The sequence below is a fragment of the Phyllostomus discolor genome, chromosome 11, assembly GCF_004126475.2.
Source record: "Phyllostomus discolor isolate MPI-MPIP mPhyDis1 chromosome 11, mPhyDis1.pri.v3, whole genome shotgun sequence".
NCBI lineage: Eukaryota > Metazoa > Chordata > Mammalia > Chiroptera > Phyllostomidae > Phyllostomus > Phyllostomus discolor.
In genome coordinates, this window is record NC_040913.2 from 91897381 (window position 1) to 91919616 (window position 22236).

The window sequence follows — 22236 nt, forward strand, 5'->3', positions numbered from 1 at the left end:
TCGGAAGACAAAGACCCATGAGCAGAGGTGGCAGAACGTTAGCAGAGGTCGCAAACTGGTCAGAGCCAACCTGCTTGCTGTGTTCGGCCTAAAGGGTCACACCCTTGGGTGAACGTGAGCCAGCGTTTAAAACTCAGGAGGTATCACTGTAAAACCTCATTGTTCCAGCTTTTCTTTTCTTTTTTTTAAGACTTTATTTATTTTTAGAGAGGGAAGGGAAGGGAGAGAGAGAGAGAGGAACATCAATGTGTAGTTGCTGGGGGTCATGGCCTGCAACCCAGGCATGTGCCCTGACTGGGAATCGAACCTGCGACACTTTGGTTCACAGCCCGCGCTCAATCCACTGAGCTACGCCAGCCAGGGCTTATTCCAGCTTTTCTACACAAGCCCGAAGCCCTTCCCGCAGAGGACAGCCCCCAGGTGGCGCCGAGGAGTCGCTGACCCTCAGAGGAGGCAGGCTGTCCCCTGAGGCCACCGCTCCCCTGTCCTCCTCGCCCCACTGCCTGCACTCACGTCCAGTGCTTGGCTGGCCCCCGCCCGTGTGGAGTACGCAAACCCCGGCCTCCCGCCCCAGGGAGAAGAGAAGGCTGTTCCCCAAGTGCCCGACCGACCGGCTGTGAAGGCCGCGTCTCTCACGGCCGCAGCGGAGTCAGTGCTCGATGGCATCTCGCGCTTTGCAAAGCACCGTCGTCTCCCCTCCTTCCCGCCCCCCTCGCCCGCTCCTTCCCACTGGGCCTCTGTGTCTGCACGGGATGCTTGGGCGTGACTGCCGCTGCCTCCGCATCGTCTCCAGACAGAAACTCTGGCCGTCGTCAGGGGCGACCAGACATGGAAGGGGACTCGGGGAAAGGACTTCCTGCTCTGGGGTATGCGATCGTCCCCATGAGCTTGTGCCTGGGCCAGAGCTTCCCCGTCCAGCCAGGGAGCCCTGACCGCCCCGCCCCGCCCAGGCTGCACCCGTTCCCTGGTGATGAAACCACCTCACTTCCTGCCAACAGAGGTCGGGGCAGCAGGGCCAGCACATCCGGACAAGAAGACTTAAGACGGATATTTGGAGACGATGAGATAGAGCTTTTTTAAAAAAATAAAACCAAATTGCTAAATTAGAATGACGTTAATCAGGGGTCGAGAAGGGCCATCTAGGCTCACTTAAAAGAAAAAAGAATCCCTGGGTGAAGAACAAAAGGAAGAGGATTTACCCAGAAGCAAGAAACCCAGGACTTGATGACATTATGGGAGCGCCTGGATCAAGCCATCCCTAAAGCTGGACCCACTGACAGACTTAAGCCCTGTAAGGCAGTAAATTACTTTTGTGCTGAAGCTAATAGAATCCACAAAAAAAATCAGATTTGTATACTTAGCAATGCAAGGAATCCTAAGACACATGGTAAATTTGTCTTCAATATACTTTAAGCGTTCACTTTACAGATGCAAAATTAAACACGGCCTCTTGAAAATCCCAGCTCACTGACACAGCACACCATTCTCAGGAGGCCGAGTTCCTCTGAGGGGGCAGTGCAGGGCAGGAGGGAAGGGGCAGGGGTGGGGAGGCGGACACTCAGCTGGGGTTCCAGGGGGTGAGCCGCGTGCCCCGTTTGCCAGCGAGGGCTTGGACTCTCCGCTGCTGCCTCGGCAGTGGTTGGCAACGGGGTGTCCGGCTAAAGCAGCGGGCGCGCCAGCTGTGGCGCAAAGTGGTGGCCAGGAGACGGAGCAGGTCCCCGGCTGGCCGAGTGTGGTGCCGCAGCCCGTGGGCATACACTCGGCCCTCCGGCGAGGCCTCGAGCTCCAGACTGTCCCCTGGGCCAGAATCTCAGCGCGTGGACCACCGGGAACCAGCCCTACAGCCTGGGACCCAGAGCCTGCTGGAGGAGCCCATGCAGAGGTCAGGAGAGAGGCGCCCGGGGAGGTGCAGGTCGGGACGGGAGCTGCTCTTTTCTGGGCCCTTCCGGCTCTTTTCTGGGGGTCATTTCTTTGGGAGCTGAGCAGAGAAGTCCCAGGTCAGTGTCTACACCTGAAAAATAACTGTATTTGTCAAAACAAAACTCCAATGAGAACAGCAACATTGTTTAATGCCTTTGACATCTCTCTAGTGCATGGCTGGGTGAATCTGCATCACCTCTAAAGGATCCGTGTGATGACCCAGATCTGGCTTGGCCCTAACTGTCCGGGTCCCAGACCCAGCGCCGCCTCCCCTGTGAGCTCGGTCACGGGCCCACTCACACCTCAGGGCTGAGGTCTCCCAGGTGACAGCACTCGGGCTCACGTCACCGGGAGCAAACAGACAAGTAGGAAAGGCCGGGTGTAGGCCTTCGCTTCAAGGTGCAGAACCCGTCCGTGGCATTGACCCTGCCTGAGGGAAACATTCAGAGAGTCGCTTTTTTTGAGTAAAAATGTGGCCTCTTTAATTTTCCCACCAATGCCTAAGGCAAGACACACTGAAAAGTGTTAAAAGGTTAATAATGTTCAGAGAAAAGAAAAATTTTTGTTGGTGGCAGTGGTTTTTTTTGTTTGTTTGTTTGTTTGTTTTTAGTTAGACACCTAATTCCAGGTTGCCATTACCTAGCTGTTTGGTACAAGAGACCTAGCACCTTTAAGCAACAGCACCCTAATCTGAAAAGTGTGACAAACAGTCTCTGCCTCACAGCGTTGCTTTCAGGGTTAAATTAGAAAGGATATAAATGCAGCTCACACCCTGCTAGCGTATAGCGAGCCATCAATAAATAATCGCCGTTATGGTTGTACTTTAGATAATAGTATAAAGTCTAAATGACTGCTTTTTATTTCTAGCCAGTGGATGAAATACATATCTTTGTACATATAAATCAGCTTAATAGAAGATATTTATTTATTGCCAAGTCAAACTATTTTGGGGGGCAGATAAAATAAATGCATTGTAATATATTGTTCTGCACAATCTCTGTATTTACATTCTTTTTTTTTAAGATTTTATTTATTTATTTTTAGGGAGGGAAGGGAGAGGGGGAGAGAGAGAGAGAGAGAGAGAAACATTTATGTGCGGTTGCTGGGGGTCATGGCCTGCAACCCAGGAATGTACACTGGCTGGGAATCGAACCTGAGACACTTTGGTTCCCAGCCCGTGCTCAATCCACTGAGCCAGCCAGGGCTTGTATTTACATTCTTAAGCTGCTGTCACATACCCTGCACCCCACCCCCGACCCTGCCACCTTTTCAGAGAGGTTAAATACAGAATCTTCATTTCAGTGTTTCTGGAATCGAGGTCTACGTATAGTCAAACTACCAAGAAGCTTATTAAACATTCAGCTTCCTACAGTTTCTGAATCAGGGCTCTGCGTGGCCCAGGCTTCTAAAAAAAAAAAAAGTCCTTGTTAAATGCAAATGTTCAGAGTCACTTCAGTAGGGTGACCAGCTGGGGTCCCTGGGTCCCAGGCAAACTAGGATGGCTCGCCACCCTGCCATTAGCAGAGAACCTGCCAGCACGGTCCAGCTGTAACGGAAACAATGCAGTGTTTGCCCAGCCTTACAAAGGGTTAGCATTGCAACTAACCCTTTGAGAAGCAGGAAAGCGATTCAAGTCACAATTTCACTAAATGAGACCAGTGTGCTTTGGCCGAGGATGGTCCATTTCTGTGGTTACATTGCCCTCTGGTGGGTGTGGCTTCAACTGCCATCCCTGGAGGGCAGAAAGAAGTCTTTGGATTTTTCTTTCAAGGTTTTTTTATTTCCTTTTCTATCAGGAATGAAATATGCTTCACCCAGGTTCTCCTTTGACCTTACGTCTATGGAGGCAGCTCTCCGAGATTAAGCCACAGAAGGACTTCATCACGCTGCGGGGCCATGTCACGTGGTCCCAGAGTGGGGCAGCTGTATATACAGCTGTATATACAGCTGGCCAGACGATCCAGGACGACGAGCATGGCAAAGTGTGGGCAGTCCACAGTTCTGGGACCTTGCAAGACCCTTAGAAGCTCCTTTCATTTGTTAACTGCAGAAGCAGATATGCTTGGAAATACAGGGACTTTATAATTTTACTACTTCTTACTGAACTTCTGTAGAGGTAGGAGGGAATCCATGTATATTTTCTCTCTTTATTCTTATTTTCTTTATTGCAAATCAAAACACCATAATAAAATTAACTAGATGCTTTTCTACCACATAATTCATAGGAATCTTATTGCCATTTGAATGGAAAGATCCCCTTGTAGAAATCTCTTCTATCGTCCTCATCACTGATTTGCACCATACCTCGTAAAGAAAGCTGCTTTTCATCCCACCAACATTTTGTCATTTCTTTATTCGCTGCTAATCACAGTAACATAAAATTTATCTGGAGCTAAACTTTAACCAAGAGCAAGAAAATAACTTTACAAATACTCTGTTATCTAAAGTTATTACTATAAGCCCTAAAGCTGGCATCATTTTATTTCAAAACAAAAGAGTACAGACCAACATTCAGAGCATACTAATTCTACATTATCAGCAAGTCTAACAATTGTTTAATTCGTCAAATTCTATATCATTTGAAGCACTCAGAATTGGGGCAGGCTAGAAGAATCAGTAAATCGGACATCATAAGGTAAGAAAAAAACCCCCAAAACTTCCACATCACTGCAGAGAACAAGAAATAATCGCAGCAAGCGCCAAACCTAGCACTAAATCAGGCAGTGCCTCTTGGAGACGCTTTAAGAAAAAATTGTTAAGACTTATTTTGATGGACCAAGTGTCAGTTGCCTGGAACATTAGCTTAAATAGATCAGCTCCATTTCCAAAAAAAAAAAAAGAAAGAAATGTGTAAACAAGGCAGTAGTCACTTTTTATTTTATTGAGTGTATTGGGGCGACTTTGGTTAATAAGGTTATATAAGCTTCGAGCATGCATCTCCGTGATACGTGGTTCGTCTAACGCACCACCACCCAGCCCCTTGTCTCCTGCTGGCACCCCGTGGACCCGGCACGCTCCCCTGCAACCACACGCACGCAGACGTGCACCGGTCACCGTGTTTCTCATGCATTCATTGTCCCGAGGTGGGTGGTTTGTGTGCGTGGATGCACAGGAGCACTGGATGAAGAGCTTCCTTTCTTGTGCCGTTGCCTGGTCCTTGAGTGAAACTTTGCTCAGAAAACAGGGATTTTGTTGTTCCTGCTGGTTATTTTCCCTTTGAAACCAAATTGCACCACGAGTTCAGGGCAGATTCTTCTCTCACTTATCTATCGACTTTAAATCTGTAATGGTTCTTTTCAATAGCCTCAAGTGTTATTCGTCATATGTAGTTTTCCCTTTGAAATACGTTTAACTCGTTTGGATCGGTAACGTGCTCACTCTTCTCTAGATAAGCAGCCGCTGCGCATTTCGAACCCACTGGAGTTTATCCCAAGGACACGCCAACAGAACTGGGAGAAATCCATGCCGCCCGGTTTCGGGACCCGGCAGAGAATGGGAACCGTTTTTCTTGTTAGTATTCCTTGACTAAAGAGGACTTAGCTGCAAAATTGTGGACTTTCCACTGAAGATACTGAGAACATCGTCGTAACTGGTAGTGCTGGAAAAAAATGACAGAAAGTAGGGCTTTCACTGTTTTCCAGCTTTTTACTTTGAGATGACTTCAGACATGTAGAAAAGGTGCAAGAATACTTAAAAAAAGAATTTCCATATACCCTTCCCCAGATTTCCCCAATACTAACATTTTCCACCTTTGTGTTGCTTTGTTCCTCCTTCTTTCTCATATGTATAATACAAACACACACAGTATAATTTGCTACATGTATTCATTTATATATTCTCTTCACTTTGTGAAAATATGTGGCAGATACGACGCCCCCATACTCTTCAGTGCTTCAGTGTGCATCTCCAAACCACAAGGACATTCTCTTACCAACCAAAGTGCAACTTATCAAAATGAAAAGCTAACACTGATATGATGCTCTAATCTGCAGCCAGTACTCAAATGTTTGCAATCGTCCCAATAATATCCTTTACAGCAAAACAAAATCCTGGATTACACCTGGCTCCCGACTGTTACACCTTTTGGGTTTTTTTTTTTTTTTTTGGTCTAGAACACCCCTCAGTTTTTCTGGGTTGATAACTTTGGTAATTGGAGAATGTAGCCAGTAGTTTCGGAGCAGGTCCTTAAACCGCCCTTCACGGGACGCTGCCGCACGAGGAGATGCAGGGTGTGTGTTTGGGGCAGGAATATCGCAGACGCAGGCTGGTGCCCTGGGGCACGTGCATGCGTGTGTCCTCTTCCTGGTAAGAGTGACGCCTGCCCGTTCCCAGGAGTGAAGTAACGTTTTCCCATTGTAATGAGTAAGCACGCTGTGCACGATAATTCAGGAGGAAGGAATACAAACTTCCTGTCACTTGTCCGACTTCCTTCTCTCCACTAGTTTAAGTGTCTGCTGATGATTCTTTTGGAATTCATTATTACTAGCATGGTGGCAAAATGGTGATCGTTTAATTTCACAGTAGTCCTGCTTTCATCAGAAATAAAATATATTCTACAATCGTTTATATCTTTTCATAGTTTAATTGTTTTCTTAATGGATTTTTATGTTCTTATTTTTTTTCCACGGCTACATTTAGCTAAGAGATCTATAAAAAATGCCTAGGTCATTTGGTAAAAAGCTCCTGATTTTATAGTTCATTTCCTTCTTATAAGAAGTAATTGTATACATTGGCCACATTATTTTAACAATTTTGAAAGTAATGACTATTTTAGGAGCGCGACTCTTTTATAGTTAACGGCCTGTCCTTGAGGCCGCGCATGACCGTAACCATCGCGCTCAGGAGGGAGCAGGCAGGCCGGTGTCTCTGAGGACTCGCCCGCAGCAGCAGCAGCGGCCGCGAGCAGGGCTGAGGGGAGGCTGTGGTCACGGATGACATTCATTTTAATCCCTTCCTTGTTCTAACTACATGGCACCATGGAGTTAATATTACATGATACGGTGAAGGGTTTTCTACAGATTCTCTACTATGATTCTTAAAGAAAACACCACTTTAGTAACCACACCAGGCACAAAGGTTCTTTACATTACACGTTGTTGAGTAGTCTTTGTGATGGCATTTGAGAAACTTACCCTCCTGAAGAGACCAGACCCCACGTCCACTCTAAGGGGTTCTCTCTCTCTCTCTGAGTGGATGGCAGGGCTGTGAGGGGCAGGTCTAATGCTTGTGAATCCTCAAACGTGACCTCTCAGGGCGTGCGTGCCCCTTATCTCTGGGCAGCAAGATGCCATGACTGCTACACATTAGTGACCCAGCTAACAGTGACGTAAAAAGACTTCGTCTTTTAACAATGATTTAAACTGGTGATAGTACAAAGACAATTAAAAATTATTTTGTGATGGAATGGAAAATGAAATTGGGGAGATTCTAGCACAGAAGTGGCATTTATTGGTGTTTTGCTGGGAAGCAGGTGCGACCTCCCTCCAGCATCAGCACCATCATCACATGGTAACCGTGTGCGTGCTCAGTTGACACTTTGAACCTACACTTTGGGACTGGACGTGTCACTTGCTTCCATAAACGTGTCCTTTATATCTATCTGCTCAGTGGGGCAATGGTTTAAATTAGTACCTTAATGTACTTGTTCCTCGGTTTGCGATCTTTCATATTTCACCGATTTACTTTTGTTGTTTCTCCTCGCTTCGCCTTGGTGGATGCTGGGGAAGTGAGTTTATGGGGAGGATGGTGGCATTTATTGTCCTCCAACATGAGACAGGTGACACTGCAATGAAGTAATAACATGTGTAGCAACAAAGACAAAGGTAGCGAATCCTGTGAGGGCAGAAACCACGTTCTCCGACCTCTGACTCCCTTCGCAACTTCGTGTAGGAGCCTTGCAGTGACCCCGCCCACGACCCCTCCCCACCCGCGCCCCTGCCCCGCCCCACCCGCTCTCCGGGCCTCCCCAGTCGCAGGCTGCTCCTCCTCACAGCTCAGCCAGGAGCAGTCGGGTCCCTGGGGGCGGGGTCTGCCGTCCGCGCTGTTACCAGGCGAGGTCTATTCATGAAGCAGAGCACAGAGGCTTTTTCTAACCATCCAGGGCTTCACGAAACTGGCCAAAAAACCCTTTAATGTGTGTAAGTACAAGGATTTAAAATGTTCCATTTTAAAAACAATGTTTTGTAAAGTGTAAATAGCCTTAGGGTATACTATTGGCCATGAAATAAACATGGCATATACAGTATATGAATTATTTAACAAACTCTTCAGCCAGTGCGATTTCTAACATGACTGCAGCCAACAGACAAATGAGACGTCTCCGATTCTGATGAGATGATTCCTTACTGTGGCTCGAAGCAATTTCTACCTAATTGAAGGGTCAATGAAGCAACGGGAAGTGGGGCTGGTGAGGGGCCTGTGTGGCTGCGCGGCTGTCTTTGACCGTTTTCTGCACCGTGGGACGGACCAGCCTATGATTTCAGCGGTGCGCTGCGGTCGCTGCAGACAGTCAGATCCGTTTACAGGGTTTATCGCACCGCAGTCCAGGGTTTCTTCTTGAATGGTTGCTTTCCCCCCCCAGCTCTCCAATCTATTCTTTTGTCAGAATCTAAATTGCTCCTGCCCCTTGTTGCCCAGCCCGGTCCATGCCTGTCCCACCAGCAGGGGCGCTCTGCGGGGGGCCCCAGGTCAGAGTGCTTCTGGGTATGGGGGTCAGCAGATGACCCCAGCTCCTTCCAGCTTCCCCTTCGCCTTCAAGCCGGCGACACGCTCTGTGCTTCCTTGTCCCAGTGAATGTCCCTGCTGTGGTAAAGGGGTCATGTCGGTAGATCGGTTACCTTTTCACGTCACCCCCAGGTGTGGTGGATAAAACAGCGACGACTGGCTCTTTCCCATGATGAGTGGCCCTTTTCTCTCTGGCATGCTGGCTGGCGTCCCCAGGGTGACTGTGTCCAGTTGACAACAGGAGAGAGAGAGTGTGTGTGTGTGTGTGAAATTTCAGTTCAAATATTGCACACCTACTATGCACCAAGCGCTGTGCTGGGTGCCTGGGGCATCCTGCCTTCCCCGAGCCTGTCGTGGAGTAGACTTGCAGTCACAGGTGGACCTGCCATGCAGCCTCATGAGCTCTGTGACATGGTGCACACAGGTGTGAAGGGCACACAGGTGACATGCCTGTCCAAGTCTCAGGTCAGGGGTAGCTGCTGAGTCCGAGTGGGAAAATAAAAATGGTAGGTGTTTACCGAGGAACAAGTAGGGCGAGAGGCCTGCAGGGGGCAAGGGTTGCTGTAAGCTGGGGGAGCAGAACATTCGGAGGCTGAGAAGAGGGGAAGCGCAGGAACCCGGGTGATAAAGTGCAGGCTGAGCGTGAGGGCTGATGCGGGTGACAGCCCTGCCAGGTGAGGCCCGGGAGCCCATGGGGGGGGGGGGGGGCAGCCATAGCCAGAGCTCCCTTACGTGCCGTTTAAAGCTTTGAGTTTAACTCCAGTGTTTGGGTGGAGGGTTTTAATCCCAGATATTGTATAACCAGGTTTGCGTTTTCAGGGTGATAAATTTGGCGGCAGAATAGAGGATAAAATGGTGAGGGGGTGGGGCCGGGACACCCTCAAGAAATTGTCGTGTGTTGTAAATTGGATGGTTTCCAACAACCGACTTCAGCTCCGAAACCACGTTGTCGCTTCCGAGCGCGGTCACTGCCTCCTGTGGTCCAGAGGCGCCTCTTCTCGCCTGCAGGAGCAGAGGCTCCTGGACCGCTCGGTGGTCTCAGCGCAACTGCTGTCTCCGGCTCTCGAGCTCCAGCCGCTGCGCTTGGATCACGGCCGCAGGGCTCCAGGTGGGGGAAGGCCAGGAGCTCCTGTCTCACACGCAGCCGTGGGAGTAACGTGGCGTCGGCGTCCGAGTGGGAGTCTGAGCCTCTATCCGCTCTTCGATCGCGCGTCGGAGTTGGCCCCCGCGTGGAGGAAGGAACCATGTGGTTAGGAATTACTGGTCCTGAAATACTAGAGGCGGGGCTGCTGGGCGGACGGCGGGTGGTCTGTTTACGCAAAGGGCTCTGCACGCAGCAGGCACTACAGTTCAGCACAGGATCGTTCTCTATGGCCGACCTGACTGTTCTTTCCTCCCAAGACCTGAGCGTGCTCATGTGAATGTGCCTCCTTCCCCCCGGTGCCTGGACTAAATCCACGCGATGGACTCGCGAGAACCTCAAACCACAGGTGGGTCTATCAGCACGGAAGACAGCGTCATGACTCAGATGTCGCAGCTGAAACATGATACCAGGCGTCTCCAAAGAAGCGAAAGAATACAGAAACGTGAAAGCGCTTACCTGCATTACAGGAAGCGTAGAGGTGTGGCTGAGGGGTGTGGCTTACACCGGCCTTTGAAGCTGGCGCCGCAGCCGCTCGCGAGGTGGCCTCCTCGCTGTCTGGTTCGCCGTGGGGACATCCGTTTCAGGGCGGCTCAGGGATGCCTGGCTCTCCTCCTTTAAATGTAGAGCTCATCTGAACTGCATCTTGATTACTGTGTTGCTGATGTCCCCAACTCCCTTCTTCTCCCACAAGTGTGTTTTGAACCTATGAAAGTCGTCCAACATTTTTTTTTCTGGGATTATCAAATCATCTTTATCTTTACACCATCTAAAGTAAAGTAAGCAGCATGTAAAACTGATTTACTGGTGGAAAAAAAAATCACATTTCATTTGCTTTCAGTAATTGGACCGCATTTCACAATGGATTGAAAGTAAAGTTTCTTAACTTTCCCCCATATCCTTCGGGGTGTACAGGATGGCACATTGTTACGTGAGCTTATTTGATATGCAAACTGTACGGTTCTTCTCGCACAAATCGTTCTAAAGTCTGCCTTTCGCACTTTTACTTCTATTACCTAAAGGGTCTCTGTGATTTCTTACGCATTTTTATGGGGCATTGAAAAATGGTGTTGGTCGGGCTTACTTGCATTAGGCAGGCATGTGCTCACTTACAGTGTGCACTATGGAACCGAGCACCCATCACACAAGGTGCCCCATATCTTGTCACTCTGTCACAGGGGAACGGCAGCAGAGGACAGTGACATTCACCCCCAGGAGAGAGAGTCGGCTGTTACTGTTGAGTAGGAGTCAGCGTTTGGAAAGATGGGACTGTTGGGGAGGAAGCAAGTTGTCACTGGCCAGAACCATCAGGTGTCAGGACGTCACTAGGTCTGTCTTCCGGCCCAGAACCCCTTTCAGGTGCAGTGGGGCTGGGCCTTGCGGTTCGAGAACAGAAGAGGTGGGGGCGTGCCGTGGAGAGCCTAGCGTGTCTAGAGGAGGTTGTGGAGAACTAACAGAAAGGCTGGGGAGGGGGGCTCAGGGCCTACAGGTCTGCCTGGGGTGGATGCATTAATCAGAACCATCTCCCCTCTTGTGTATCGTGCATCTGCAGCTCAGCTCAGTCCATTTGGAATTAAGGAAGGAGGATTACCGGAAGGTGGGCATTGGATGCAGGACAGATAACATGGTCACGTGCTCTCCGAGGGCGGTTTCACTTCTGAGGGTCTGAAAGGAGGCCCTGCAAAGGTGTGTTCACCTGGATGCACAGAGCAAAGGGCAGGGTGTGCTTAAGGCGGAGGCAAAGCTTTGAGAAGTCATATGCCTGAGGCGTGAGCAACGTGTCGTGACCACCTGGGCAGTGCATGTGACTGAACCCCGTGTGGAGACCTACTCCTCTTGTGGCGCCCAAGACAAGCCTCAGAGGTACGTTTCTGGGTCTATTAAACCCGCCACGTCGCAGTCTGGAGTGGGCGGCCGCTTTCTGAGGTCTCCCCCCGCCCTCGGTGTGTGCAGGCCAGGTTCAGATTCTACCGGGGAGCCCCGAGGTCTCAAAGCCACGCTCACGGGTCATCAGTGATCTCAGCGCTGCCCCCTCTGACGGAAGCTTTGCAGTCCTCCTCACACCTGCTCCGTCCAGGACGGCTACGGCTGGCCATGCCTCCCTTCTTGAAATCGTCCTTATGCGGCTTCCTCTGGCTTCTTCCTTAGCCTAGAATATTCTCGTGCACTCCTTTTCGTGGGCATCTCTTGCCCACAGTTATCAGTGCTTCTGCGGCCCGATGCCCCACCGCCAGTATTCTCTTCTCATTCTGCGTTCTCCCTAAAGGACCCACACCGTCGGCAACGCTGGACTGACATCTGACCACGCCATGGAGTGCTCAGCCAGCGACCTTCGGTCACTCTGTGGCTAGATCAAACCCTTTCAGTTTGCAATGGAACATGTAATGAAACTTTCCCACTCATCTCAGACTTCAGCTAAAGTCTGGATTTTGGGTCCAATGGTTGATAAGAACCTCCATATTCTAAAAAAAACAAAAAAAGAATTGCTAGTTGTATCCCAATGGACCTTGTGCAGAGGTGGTCCAGGCAGTGTGGCTGCCGGTAAGGGATGTGTGGGGGGGATGGTGTGAAGGCAGAATCTTAAGATTTGATGGACAGTTAGGTGACAGGAATGAGAAGCAGAAATACTAGAGAATTGTCAATATGAACAAAATGAATTAATTGGCGCCATGAATTAATTGCCATGTTTATCAAGTCCCCATATGAAATGATGTAATTTATTCAATCGTGAGATAATGGCCTCTCTGTACCTAAGATCCAAGATACCGATGCCCAGTTCTGTGGTCACTGTAAGACAGATGCTTAAACATCAAAATTGTAATATACTCACCTGTAACCATCCAAAAGAGACAGCATCATGGTTTTGATTATTAGATGGACGCATGTAATCAGTTATGTTCAGTGTTTTCCAAAATCATTCTTATAAGTCACTGGGAGTGTCTAAAGTATAATTTATGAATTATAGCCACTGTTGAAAAATAGCACCATCTCCCTGAAGTCCGTGGCAACCCACAGGTCCCAGGAAATGGTGTGGCAAACCAGCAAGGTCACGGGCCCTACCGCTGGGGCATCTCTCACCTGCCTGATTATCCATCACCTGTACGGTGTGGGCGGGTGAGGTGTTTCTTCGTGGCTCCGTTTCCACGTTTGTAAAGTGGGACTAACAGCGTTTTCCTTACACAGTTGTGAGAAGTATGTGGGTTGATATAAAGCCGTTAGAACAATGCCTGACAGTAAATTGCACTTACTTTACATTATTACCATTATTTCATATTTCAGAATCATATAATTTTTAGACATCTTGAAAGATGTCTAAAGGGAAGCAAGTGGCGAGTTGTGTCTGGTGATCCAAAGGTCGTGCTTCTCAGTTAGTTCCCAAACCTTCCTGGCTTGTCCTCTGGAACCGGCCGTGTGGCTGCCCTGACAGTTTATGCTGGTCAATTTGCAGAACAGCGATGCGTTTCCGAACTGTGCGCTCAACACTTTTCACTCTACCGACGGCTTCCTCTCCCCTCCCACGAGAATAACGTCCTCTTCCCACTTAACTGAAATGCATCCACCGCCGCCCTGCGAGGGAGGCGGGCTGCTCTTCCATTAGGAGAGAAACGGCCGCGTAAACGTTTCCGTGACATTTGAATGATGCGCCCGGCATTTATGCGCGCGTTCCCACCCGGCGCCGTCCTAATTATTGCCCTACCGTGACTTCTCCGTGGCTTGGCCGTGTCCTTCGAGGTGCGTAACCGCGTCCGCTCTGTGGAATCCTCCCACTGGCTCGCGGCACGGATCTGCGCACTTCTGAGGGTGTGCTGTGCGGGAGGAAGAAGCGTGGCACTTTGGGGACTGTCGGACTGAAATAAATCTCTCCGGTGCGAATCCTGAAAGAACTAGGCCAGTAACCCGCCGGATTATATAATTATTTTTAGCTCGAAGGGACCTTGGAGATCCCTTTTTCCCCGATCCTCCGCTTGACAAATTAGGAAACTGAGGCCCCGCGTCTCTGCAGTTGGCCAGGGACCACGACCCCTCGCTCCCACGGACAAGCCCAAGGCTCTTTCGGCAGCGCCGGCCAGTGATCGACTCTTGGGACCGTCATCTGTTTCCCAAGCCACTTCTGCCTGTCGTGGCCCGCGGCCGTGTGCGCACGTGTGTGCGTGCGCCTTTTAGGATTTGCCAGGTTACAGAAAAGTATATTTGACATGGACGAAGGAAGAGAGGCGCAGTATAAATTAAAGGGAGAAATTTTCCTTTCCTCTTGTCTTTATTGACACTGCTGTTGGGGAAGAAACGGTGTTCGTAAGAGGAGATTTGGGGGAACAGAAAATCGGCGCGCCAGACCGGCGCGTGCTGGAGTGGCCTTAACCCGGTCTCCGCGTGAAGGGTGATTATCCGGCTGCCCGGCCGTTCCCGGGGCACGGAGACTGTGTGTGTGCAAAGCGTAGCTTCAGTGCTGAGGGCGGAGGCCTTTGCACGTGGCCAGCCCGAAAGCGAAAGGGGCAAGGTGGGGGAAGGAGAGCCGCGGAGAAGGGGGGCCCAGTAGCCGGCGGCCAGAGGAGGCAGGTGGGAGAGGGAGGGGGGCAGAAACCCCGGAGCGCTCTGCTGGGAGGGGCGAGGCTGTCCCTGGCGGCAGTGCCAGCAGCCGGAGAGCCGCTTGGAGAACTTGGCTGCGCCGCGCCGGCCCTTTTCGCTCGGGTAGGAAGGACCGTCGGACCTCCCCGGCCATGGGTGAGTGTGCAGGCGGCTCGGGACGCCCCGGACTCGCCTCCGAGGGGTCCTATGCAGGAGAGTCCACGGATGTGGCTCCAAGAGCGCGGGCATCCCTCCCGCCTCTCCCTTTTGGGTCCGGACTTGTCCGGGGAGCCAGGCGGCGGCTCTGGGAGGCGAGGGCCGAGGGGGGTGCGTCCCGGCGCTCCGGGCTGCGCGGGAGGGACCGTGAGAGCGGTCTGGACACCGCGGCCCCTCCACCCCGCGATGCAGGGGATCGGGCGGGGTGCGGGCTGCGGTGGGGCTCCCGGGTTGCGAACTTGGACAACTTTTGCTCCTCCGGTTCTGCGTGGGAGAGGGTGTCGGGCAGGCGAGACAGGGGCGGGCTCCGGTGCCTGTCCCAAGGGCCACACTTGCACCAAGGTTTCAAGCTGCGCTCCAGGGCCCAGTGGATTCTTCCTGCAGCGGAGCCGGAGCTGGCCTAGGTCCCAGCAGCTCCGTGCAAGTCGGCTGCACTGGAGTTTCAGGGCAGAGTCCACTGCTTGGGGCTTGAGTGGCAGCAGCTCGGAGCGGCCGGGGAATGTGGTGGCTGGAGGTGGGGGCCGCCGGGTGTGAAAGAGTCAATCTGCGCGGGACCTCCGCGGAGGAGGTGGGTCCCTGGAGGTCGGGGATCTAGCGCTTCGAGGGCTGCGGGCCAGACAAGTCTCGCATCCTCGCAGACCCGGTCCGGCCGGTGCGGGGCTCCCGAGTGCGGGACCGACCCGCTGCTCCGGTTGCTGATCGGCGATCCGCAGGCAGTGCGGGGTGGCTGTTGACTCGCGGCCAGCTCCCTCATTCCTTCCCGTCCCAGTGCGCTCCGCGCCCCTCCCCCGGCCTCTCCCTCGTCCTTTGTGGCGAGGGGTGTCTGGCAACGGAAAAGAGGCCTCTGGGGACCGACGTGTTCAGGTTGCAACTCCCGAGTTCCCACAGGCTCAGGGGTCAGGGTGTGCTTGGACTGCCGGTCGGTAGAGCCTGTGGACACCGGCCAGCTTGGAAGGGAGGGAGAGGAGCTACGGACATGTGTCCCTAAGAATGTTAATTGTGGCCACAACAACAGCCACAGTCCCTTCGGGCCTGCCAGGGAGTCTGAGAAAGACCCATTTTTAGGGTCTTTGAATAAAACAGTGTTGCAAAGAGTCTCCAGAATGGGCTGTCTTTAAAACTGTTCTGAAACCAAAGGAGTGTTTTCACGTTACAAAGAAATGATCAGACACTCTCCCAAGTGTGGCAGAACGCATTTCAGGCTTGCTCTCCCTTCCTCCGCCCCCCCCTGCCTCCCTCCCTCCCCTTGTTTGGGTATGTAAACTCTGGAGGCAGTCACAGGGTGCAGGTGAGAAGCTCTCCTAAAGGAAAAGCCAAAATGACTGATGTCGTGTAATCTGTTCATGCACTGTGTTAAATGTGTTCGGATGATATTTGGATCCCACATAAAATGTCCAGAAAGAATGACATTTTTTTACCTCGTAACTCACCTTACTTAAGCCTGAGTGGATTCTCTGCCAAAAGGTAGGGTACTCACAATTTTGAAGTTAATTGTGTCTCCAGCTTGCATTTCCAAACTGCAGTAACAACAGCTGGTCCTGGATTTCACGTCAGTGCCCTTGGGTGACTTCTGCACGGTCCCAAGTCCTAGGAAGGTGTTACCGCCGAGAGCAGGTGGAGTGACCACCTGAGCGTCCGTGATAAATCTCGGGCTTGGTTTCTAGACCTCGAGTTCTCTTTCCTCCCTGCGATCTGACAGACACCTGGATGTGCTTTCCTCCTGCTTCTGCCAGGGAGGGATGACATATTTTCTATGGTAATTGAGGTCACTCGAAACTCAAGTTGGTGGCAGCTGGCGAGGAGGTGAGAGTGAGTCAAGGAAACGAGTGAGAAGCCAGGGGCCAGGGAAGCAGAGAAAAGGACAGGGACGCGGCGAAGCAGAGGGAGAGCCTGATGCTGGGATCCGGGACGGTGACCCGAGACGGTGACCCGGGACGCACAGTCCAGACGTAGGCAGAGCCAGTGAGCAGGGGCGGCCAGTGACAGGAAGGAGGGGGACAAATATGTCTGGAAACTAGAGAGAAACCATATGGTCAACTAGGGGCATCTTTCCCTCCTCTTTAACTCACTTAGGAAAAGCCCGGAACTTCATTACTTAGAACTCCTCTTATTTACCGGGAGTAGGGGGCGAGGTTCAGCACCGGAGGCCGAAGTGCTACCCTAAGGGGGAAGACAGCGTGGGGGAGGGCCCTGCAGGGCCAGCAAGCTGACCCCACCTCCTTCTGGTGCCGGGACCCCCGACATGCCTCATTTACAGGCAGGAAGGTGGTGCTCAGAAAAGGGAGTCTACACTCTAGCATGGTGGGAGACAGAGTAACTGATTCATCAAATATTCTGAATAATTGATAGTTATCATATCTATAATGCACAAGGCCAATTCTCCAAAGGAAAAAAGTTGTTTGCAAAGTAGGCAAATTGAGCTTTTGGCATCTCCTACTTCCCCCTTTTCTTTTCTTTCCTCAGCTTATCCTAAGTGTGCAACAGAGGTTCCCCTGTGGCCCAAAATTTTGCTCTCTGGAAAAGATATGATGAAATATTTCATACTCAGAAATGCATGGCTATTTCTTTGCTGAGAGTTACATTTTAGCTGCAAAGTTTAGTTTCGCCTGCAAGCTCTCTAATTGTGGAATCTCAGGCCGTTGTGTGCGATGGTCAGGGATATTTTTCTCTTCTAACTTCATCATGTACTGCTCTTTGTTTTGTTTTAAAAATGATGTTGCACATTATTTAGTTCCACAGATGTTACTAGGGAAAGTTTCAAGGAGGGAGTGTTATTGAACCTAGTTTGGAGGGAAGTGAAGGATTTGGGGAGGGAACAGGTGTTCTAGACAGAATAACGGGTCCCTCCTTGAAACAGGAGGGCAGTGCATTTGGAGAGCAGGAGCCATGGAGCGGAGCTGACAGGCTGGGACTTGATTCTGAAGAGCCTTCAAACGCAGCCAGTTAGAATGTACACGGCAGGAAGTAGGGAGGCATGGAAGGCTTTCGAGCAGTGCAGAATTGTAATGAGATTAGTGTTTCAGGAAGGTACATTGAGCAGTGTTTTTTTGTTTTTTTTTTTCAATGTGCGATTGCTGGGGGTCATGGCCTGCAACCCAGGCATGTGCCCTGACTGGGAATCGAACCTGCGACACTTTGGTTCACAGCCTGCGCTCAATCCACTGAGCTACGCCAGCCAGGGCTTGAGCAGTGTTTTTAAGGCAAAGGAAGAACTGGAGAGGATAGACCTGGTAGACACAGAAGTCCCGGATAATGCACTGAATGGCGAGCCCAGTCACAGTGGAACGGCGGGAATCATGAAACTGGAGAGGAAAAGGTGGATGGAAGATATTTCTTATTTAAACAACTATGAAATGAGGCAATTGAGCAATAAAGAGGAGAAAGAATAAGAGACATTCTTTGGAGATTTGAAACCTTGAATATTGGGGAAATAGTGAGACACTTGATAGAATATTTAAAAGAAAAACCAGATTGTTTCTGGAGGCTTTGGAATGAAAATTTGTTTTATTTTTGAAATGTTAATTAAGCGGTGATGGCGAGACATCCAAACAGCGATGTTTGATGGCTTGGAAGTGCATAACGAGAATTTAATCAGAGCATGAGAACAGAAGGAAAAATAGGATTTGAGGGTCACCAGCCTTTACTGAGAGCTGTACATCCACGCAATAGATCATCCGCCTGAGGGTGTGAGTAGGGGGTGCTGGCTGGGGGTCAGGGAGTGGGGGGGCATAAGCACTGTTTGCAGGAAGAGGGGCACCAGGTAGGTCACGCTGCCTCCAATCGGGGCAGTGAAATGCGAGCTCTGCCACATTCTGAGAGTCCACCAAGTCTGACAAGAGAAGGAAATCTGGCAAAAATAGTTTGCTGTCATTCAATTTTAGCAAAAATTGATTTGGTTAAGGATCTTTAAAGTGGTTTGCTAATTTAGGCAAGGGACAATGAGACGTGCTGTTTGTTGTCTTGAACTCATACTTTCCCCAGGACAAACGTGACCCCTGGAGCAGGTCCGCACGAGGGACACAGAGCGCAGGCTGGACGTGAGAGCAGATGGCAATCCCGTCTGTCTTTGGGCGGGTCCTGCGGGTCCCAGGGGCCTGCTTCCTCTTCTGTGTGACGGCAGGGGCAGGCGGGGGGCAGGATTCCATAAACGTATGGAGCTCAGGTCTTGTTTCAGTAACAATCAGAGGAAAAAACATGGAAAAGAGATAAGGCTGAGTTATTTCCATTAACCAAATCAGGAGCATTGTAATGATGTTAGACTGCTAGGGAAACATTTTAAGGGTCTTTTGGTCTCTAGCATGTTATTTTCAGGAGAAAATAACCATGAGAGTCTGATAGTCTGGACCTGAGCAGAAAAAGATAAACTAATGTCCTGGTTGTCTTTGCTGTATAACGACTATCCCCAAAACTAGTGAATGAAAACACCTGTTTTTATCGTGTCTCATGGTTCACGCAGCCGGCTGCTGAGTGGTTCTTGTTTGAGGCGTGTTGTGCCTTTGTGGTTGAGTGTCTGCTGGAGATCCAGCCACTTGAAGGCTAGATCAGGCTGGTCATCCCGGACAGCTCCCACATCTAGCTGGCAGCGGATGCGGGCTATCGGCTGGGCGCCCAGCGGGAGCCACCTCTAAGTGCCTTGCACGTCCACAAAGTGCTGGCTGGGTTCCAAGAGGGAATGTTCCTAGAACAAGTGTGCGAGAAGTCCACGGAGATGTTGCGAAGATTCTTCTGATCTAGAACATCTTAAGCCCCAGCATATTACTTCTGTCACAATGTTTAATGGTCACAAAAATTATTGAGAACAGTCAGATTCCAGGGCAGAAGCAGGCGACCCCTCCTCTTGATGTACGGGGTGTAGCATGCATGTTCAAGGAGAAGGATCCGAGGAAGCCAACCAATTGAACTTATTCCTAAAAGAAATGTCTTGCAAGCATACAAGCACAAAATAGACATCATCAGGCTTATAACTGAAAAGTTGACATACGTTTTCTGAAACACATGTGATAAAAGACTGAACCTTTAATTAGAAATATGAAGAAATCTAGACAGTCGCATTAAAACTTCACAGCAAAACATTCGAGTGCCGAAATTCATGTCTGGGTGGAAATGTGTTCATAGGATGCTGGGAGAACTCTACTGAAAATAATGTCAAACACGATCAGCTAATCTTTCTTATTTTAATTTAGATCTGAAGTTTCTAAGGCTATTTTAAATTACTGGTTATTTACTTGGAATTGAGTTTGTACCATAAAGTGTAATGTAGGTCAGGTAGTATAAATCCTTTCTTTACTACTCCTTTATCACAATACACTAAGTGCTTTTGTGGCTAACTGTTTAGAAGCTGGCTTTATTTTCCAAGCCTGTGTTCATTGTATGAGATACATCATTTGAATTGGTATAGTGTCAACTAAAAATAAGTTTAGGGTTAACTAACTATACTTTTTTTTGAAAGATATGTTTCTAGATTAACTATGTAAGATTCAGTTTAACAAAACTTTAAATGTCAATCTCCTTCTACTATTTTTAACTGGAAAGGGTCAGGGTTGCCATTTATGTCTGCAAAAATATAGGTCTTTCTCCTAGACAAGTGAAAAACAAAGAAAATTGAATAAATGGTCTGGGCTTAAACTCAAGGACAGAATAGTGTCAACCTAGAAACGTAGAGGCCTTAAAAAGAATTTGATGATGACTGTGTCGGCCTCATTGATTTGAGGTCATTCTATTTTCAACTGTTTGACAAGAGATGAGGAAGTCGGGACCACGGAATCCCTATACTCTACGCCCGGTCCTTATGATATAGGGGAAAAAAACCACACCTGCACGAGAACTGAGGACTGGCCGATGTAACCAGTATAACCAGAATAATGCCTGAGGCGTCCAGAAGGTGATATGACCTGTAGTTAAAACCAGTGTTTCCTTAGTTTGTCAAGGTAACCTGTCAAAATAGGCGCTGCCTACTCTACAATGCGTAAGACATACAAAAATATATGTAATAGCAGAAGAAACATCTCTTGCCATTTCTATAAAGCTTCTTGTTCTAGAAACTCTTAAGCTTATTAGTCTAATTAGAATGACTTAGAAAATATGTTACGTGCTAACTCCAGGGCCCCAGGACTGAGATCCGCGTTCAGAGGGTCTGGGCCTCAGAGGGGACCTGCGGGTTGATGTGCAGCCCAGGCTGCTGGCCTTGGCAAGCTAGCCGGGCGCCCCTGAGGGCGACCACCCTTCCCTGGCATCGCTGCCACCACATGGCCTTGATGTCTGATCCTGTTCCGAGCTCTGAAGGGCGTCCGGAGAGCTAGTCCCAGGAGCGCTGGGGCGTCTCACCATCCACGGACCGTAGGTCTCTTTCACTCACCTGTTACTCGAGTGGGTGGGCTATTACCCAGGTTCCTGACACTTGCTCCCTGAAAAGTGCTAGTGGCGTGCAGCCTCATGGGGTGGGGTCTCATTTGCTGCACATAACACCCAAATCTGTGTTGCCGCACTCTGCTGTCTGTGCCCAGCGTCCCTCTGGTCCTGCAACCTCAGTGTGTTCAAAGCCAAGTTCACCCTTCCCAGGACTGGGTGGTCCTGTCTCCCTGCACTCTGTGCCCTCTCCCACCTCTTCTTGTCCTGACGACATCACATGATGTCCGCCTGGTTTACCATGCCTGACTGTGGCAGCGCCACCTCTCGGTTCTTCACCCTCCCCACCCCCTGCCTGGACTCCAACGGTCCTTCCTTTTCGAGCCTCCTGCCAAAGCATCTCACGGCTGGGCAGCACACCCATTCCAGCCCAGCTCCGCTCCTGCCTTTGTCTTCTCCGACCTTATTTCCCACTACCCTTTCATGCTTTTCATACCTGAACCAACAACACAACACAGCAAAGAAAAAAAGCCCACACATTAATTTTATCTACTCCCCTTCTCTGCCCTGCAACTGTTTGATCAGGCCGTTTTTACTCCTTGGCATGCCCTTTCTAGTTCTCCATGGAAATGCAAGCCTCTATTTGAGCCTCCATTAGCTCAGCTTAAATACTTCCTGCCTGAAAAACTCCCAGGATTTGACCAGCTGCATGTTCTCCAAAGCCTGGGGTATGAACTGGTGAAATGCAAAGTGTTTTTGCACGTGCCAGAAATACCTCTGTAGTACTTAATACGTGCCACACACCATTTGAAGTGCCTGGTGAGTGCACACAAAGTCAGCTAGGCACGAAGAGTGAACACTGAACACTGAGGGAGTTTTCTGCATTCCTGTTTCGAGTGTTCCACTAAGTAGCACGCAAAGGACAAAAATTCACGACACAGGTGTACTAGATGTGTGGAAGGCGTCTCAAGGTCATCCATTGTTTCCACCTTCTTTCCCTTCTAAAGGAAGATTTACAGAAAAGAAGGCAATTGTGTTTGTTAGTCGCCATACGTATGAGAAAGTAAATTCACAGGGACAAGTCTCTAGAGAGGAAAAAGCCAGCGCGGCTATTAATGTGAGTGCACAATTTGTAAGTAATTGGTATCTTAGTAGAGACGAAGTCGAGACTACTAGAAAAATGAGTGTTATTAATTAGTTTCATTCATTTCACAGCAATCACCTTAATGGACTTCCGTTTACATAACATGATAAATGCATCCTGGCTTACACAAGCTGAGAGGTAAAGTGTCCTCTGATCTCACAGGAGGTAAACATTTTCAGAA

General features: G+C 49.9%; 1 protein-coding gene across 1 annotated transcript in view; it reads left to right on the plus strand.

Moving 5' to 3' along the window:
* The first annotated feature begins 14120 nt into the window (after positions 1-14120).
* Positions 14121-22236, plus strand: part of GPM6A (glycoprotein M6A) — a 184204-nt gene continuing 176088 nt past the window's right edge. Inside the window, exon 1 of the mRNA XM_028526874.2 lies at positions 14121-14506. Within this exon, the coding sequence (XP_028382675.1) occupies positions 14503-14506 (4 nt within the window). The 5' untranslated portion in view covers positions 14121-14502. The remainder of the gene's footprint in view (positions 14507-22236) is intronic.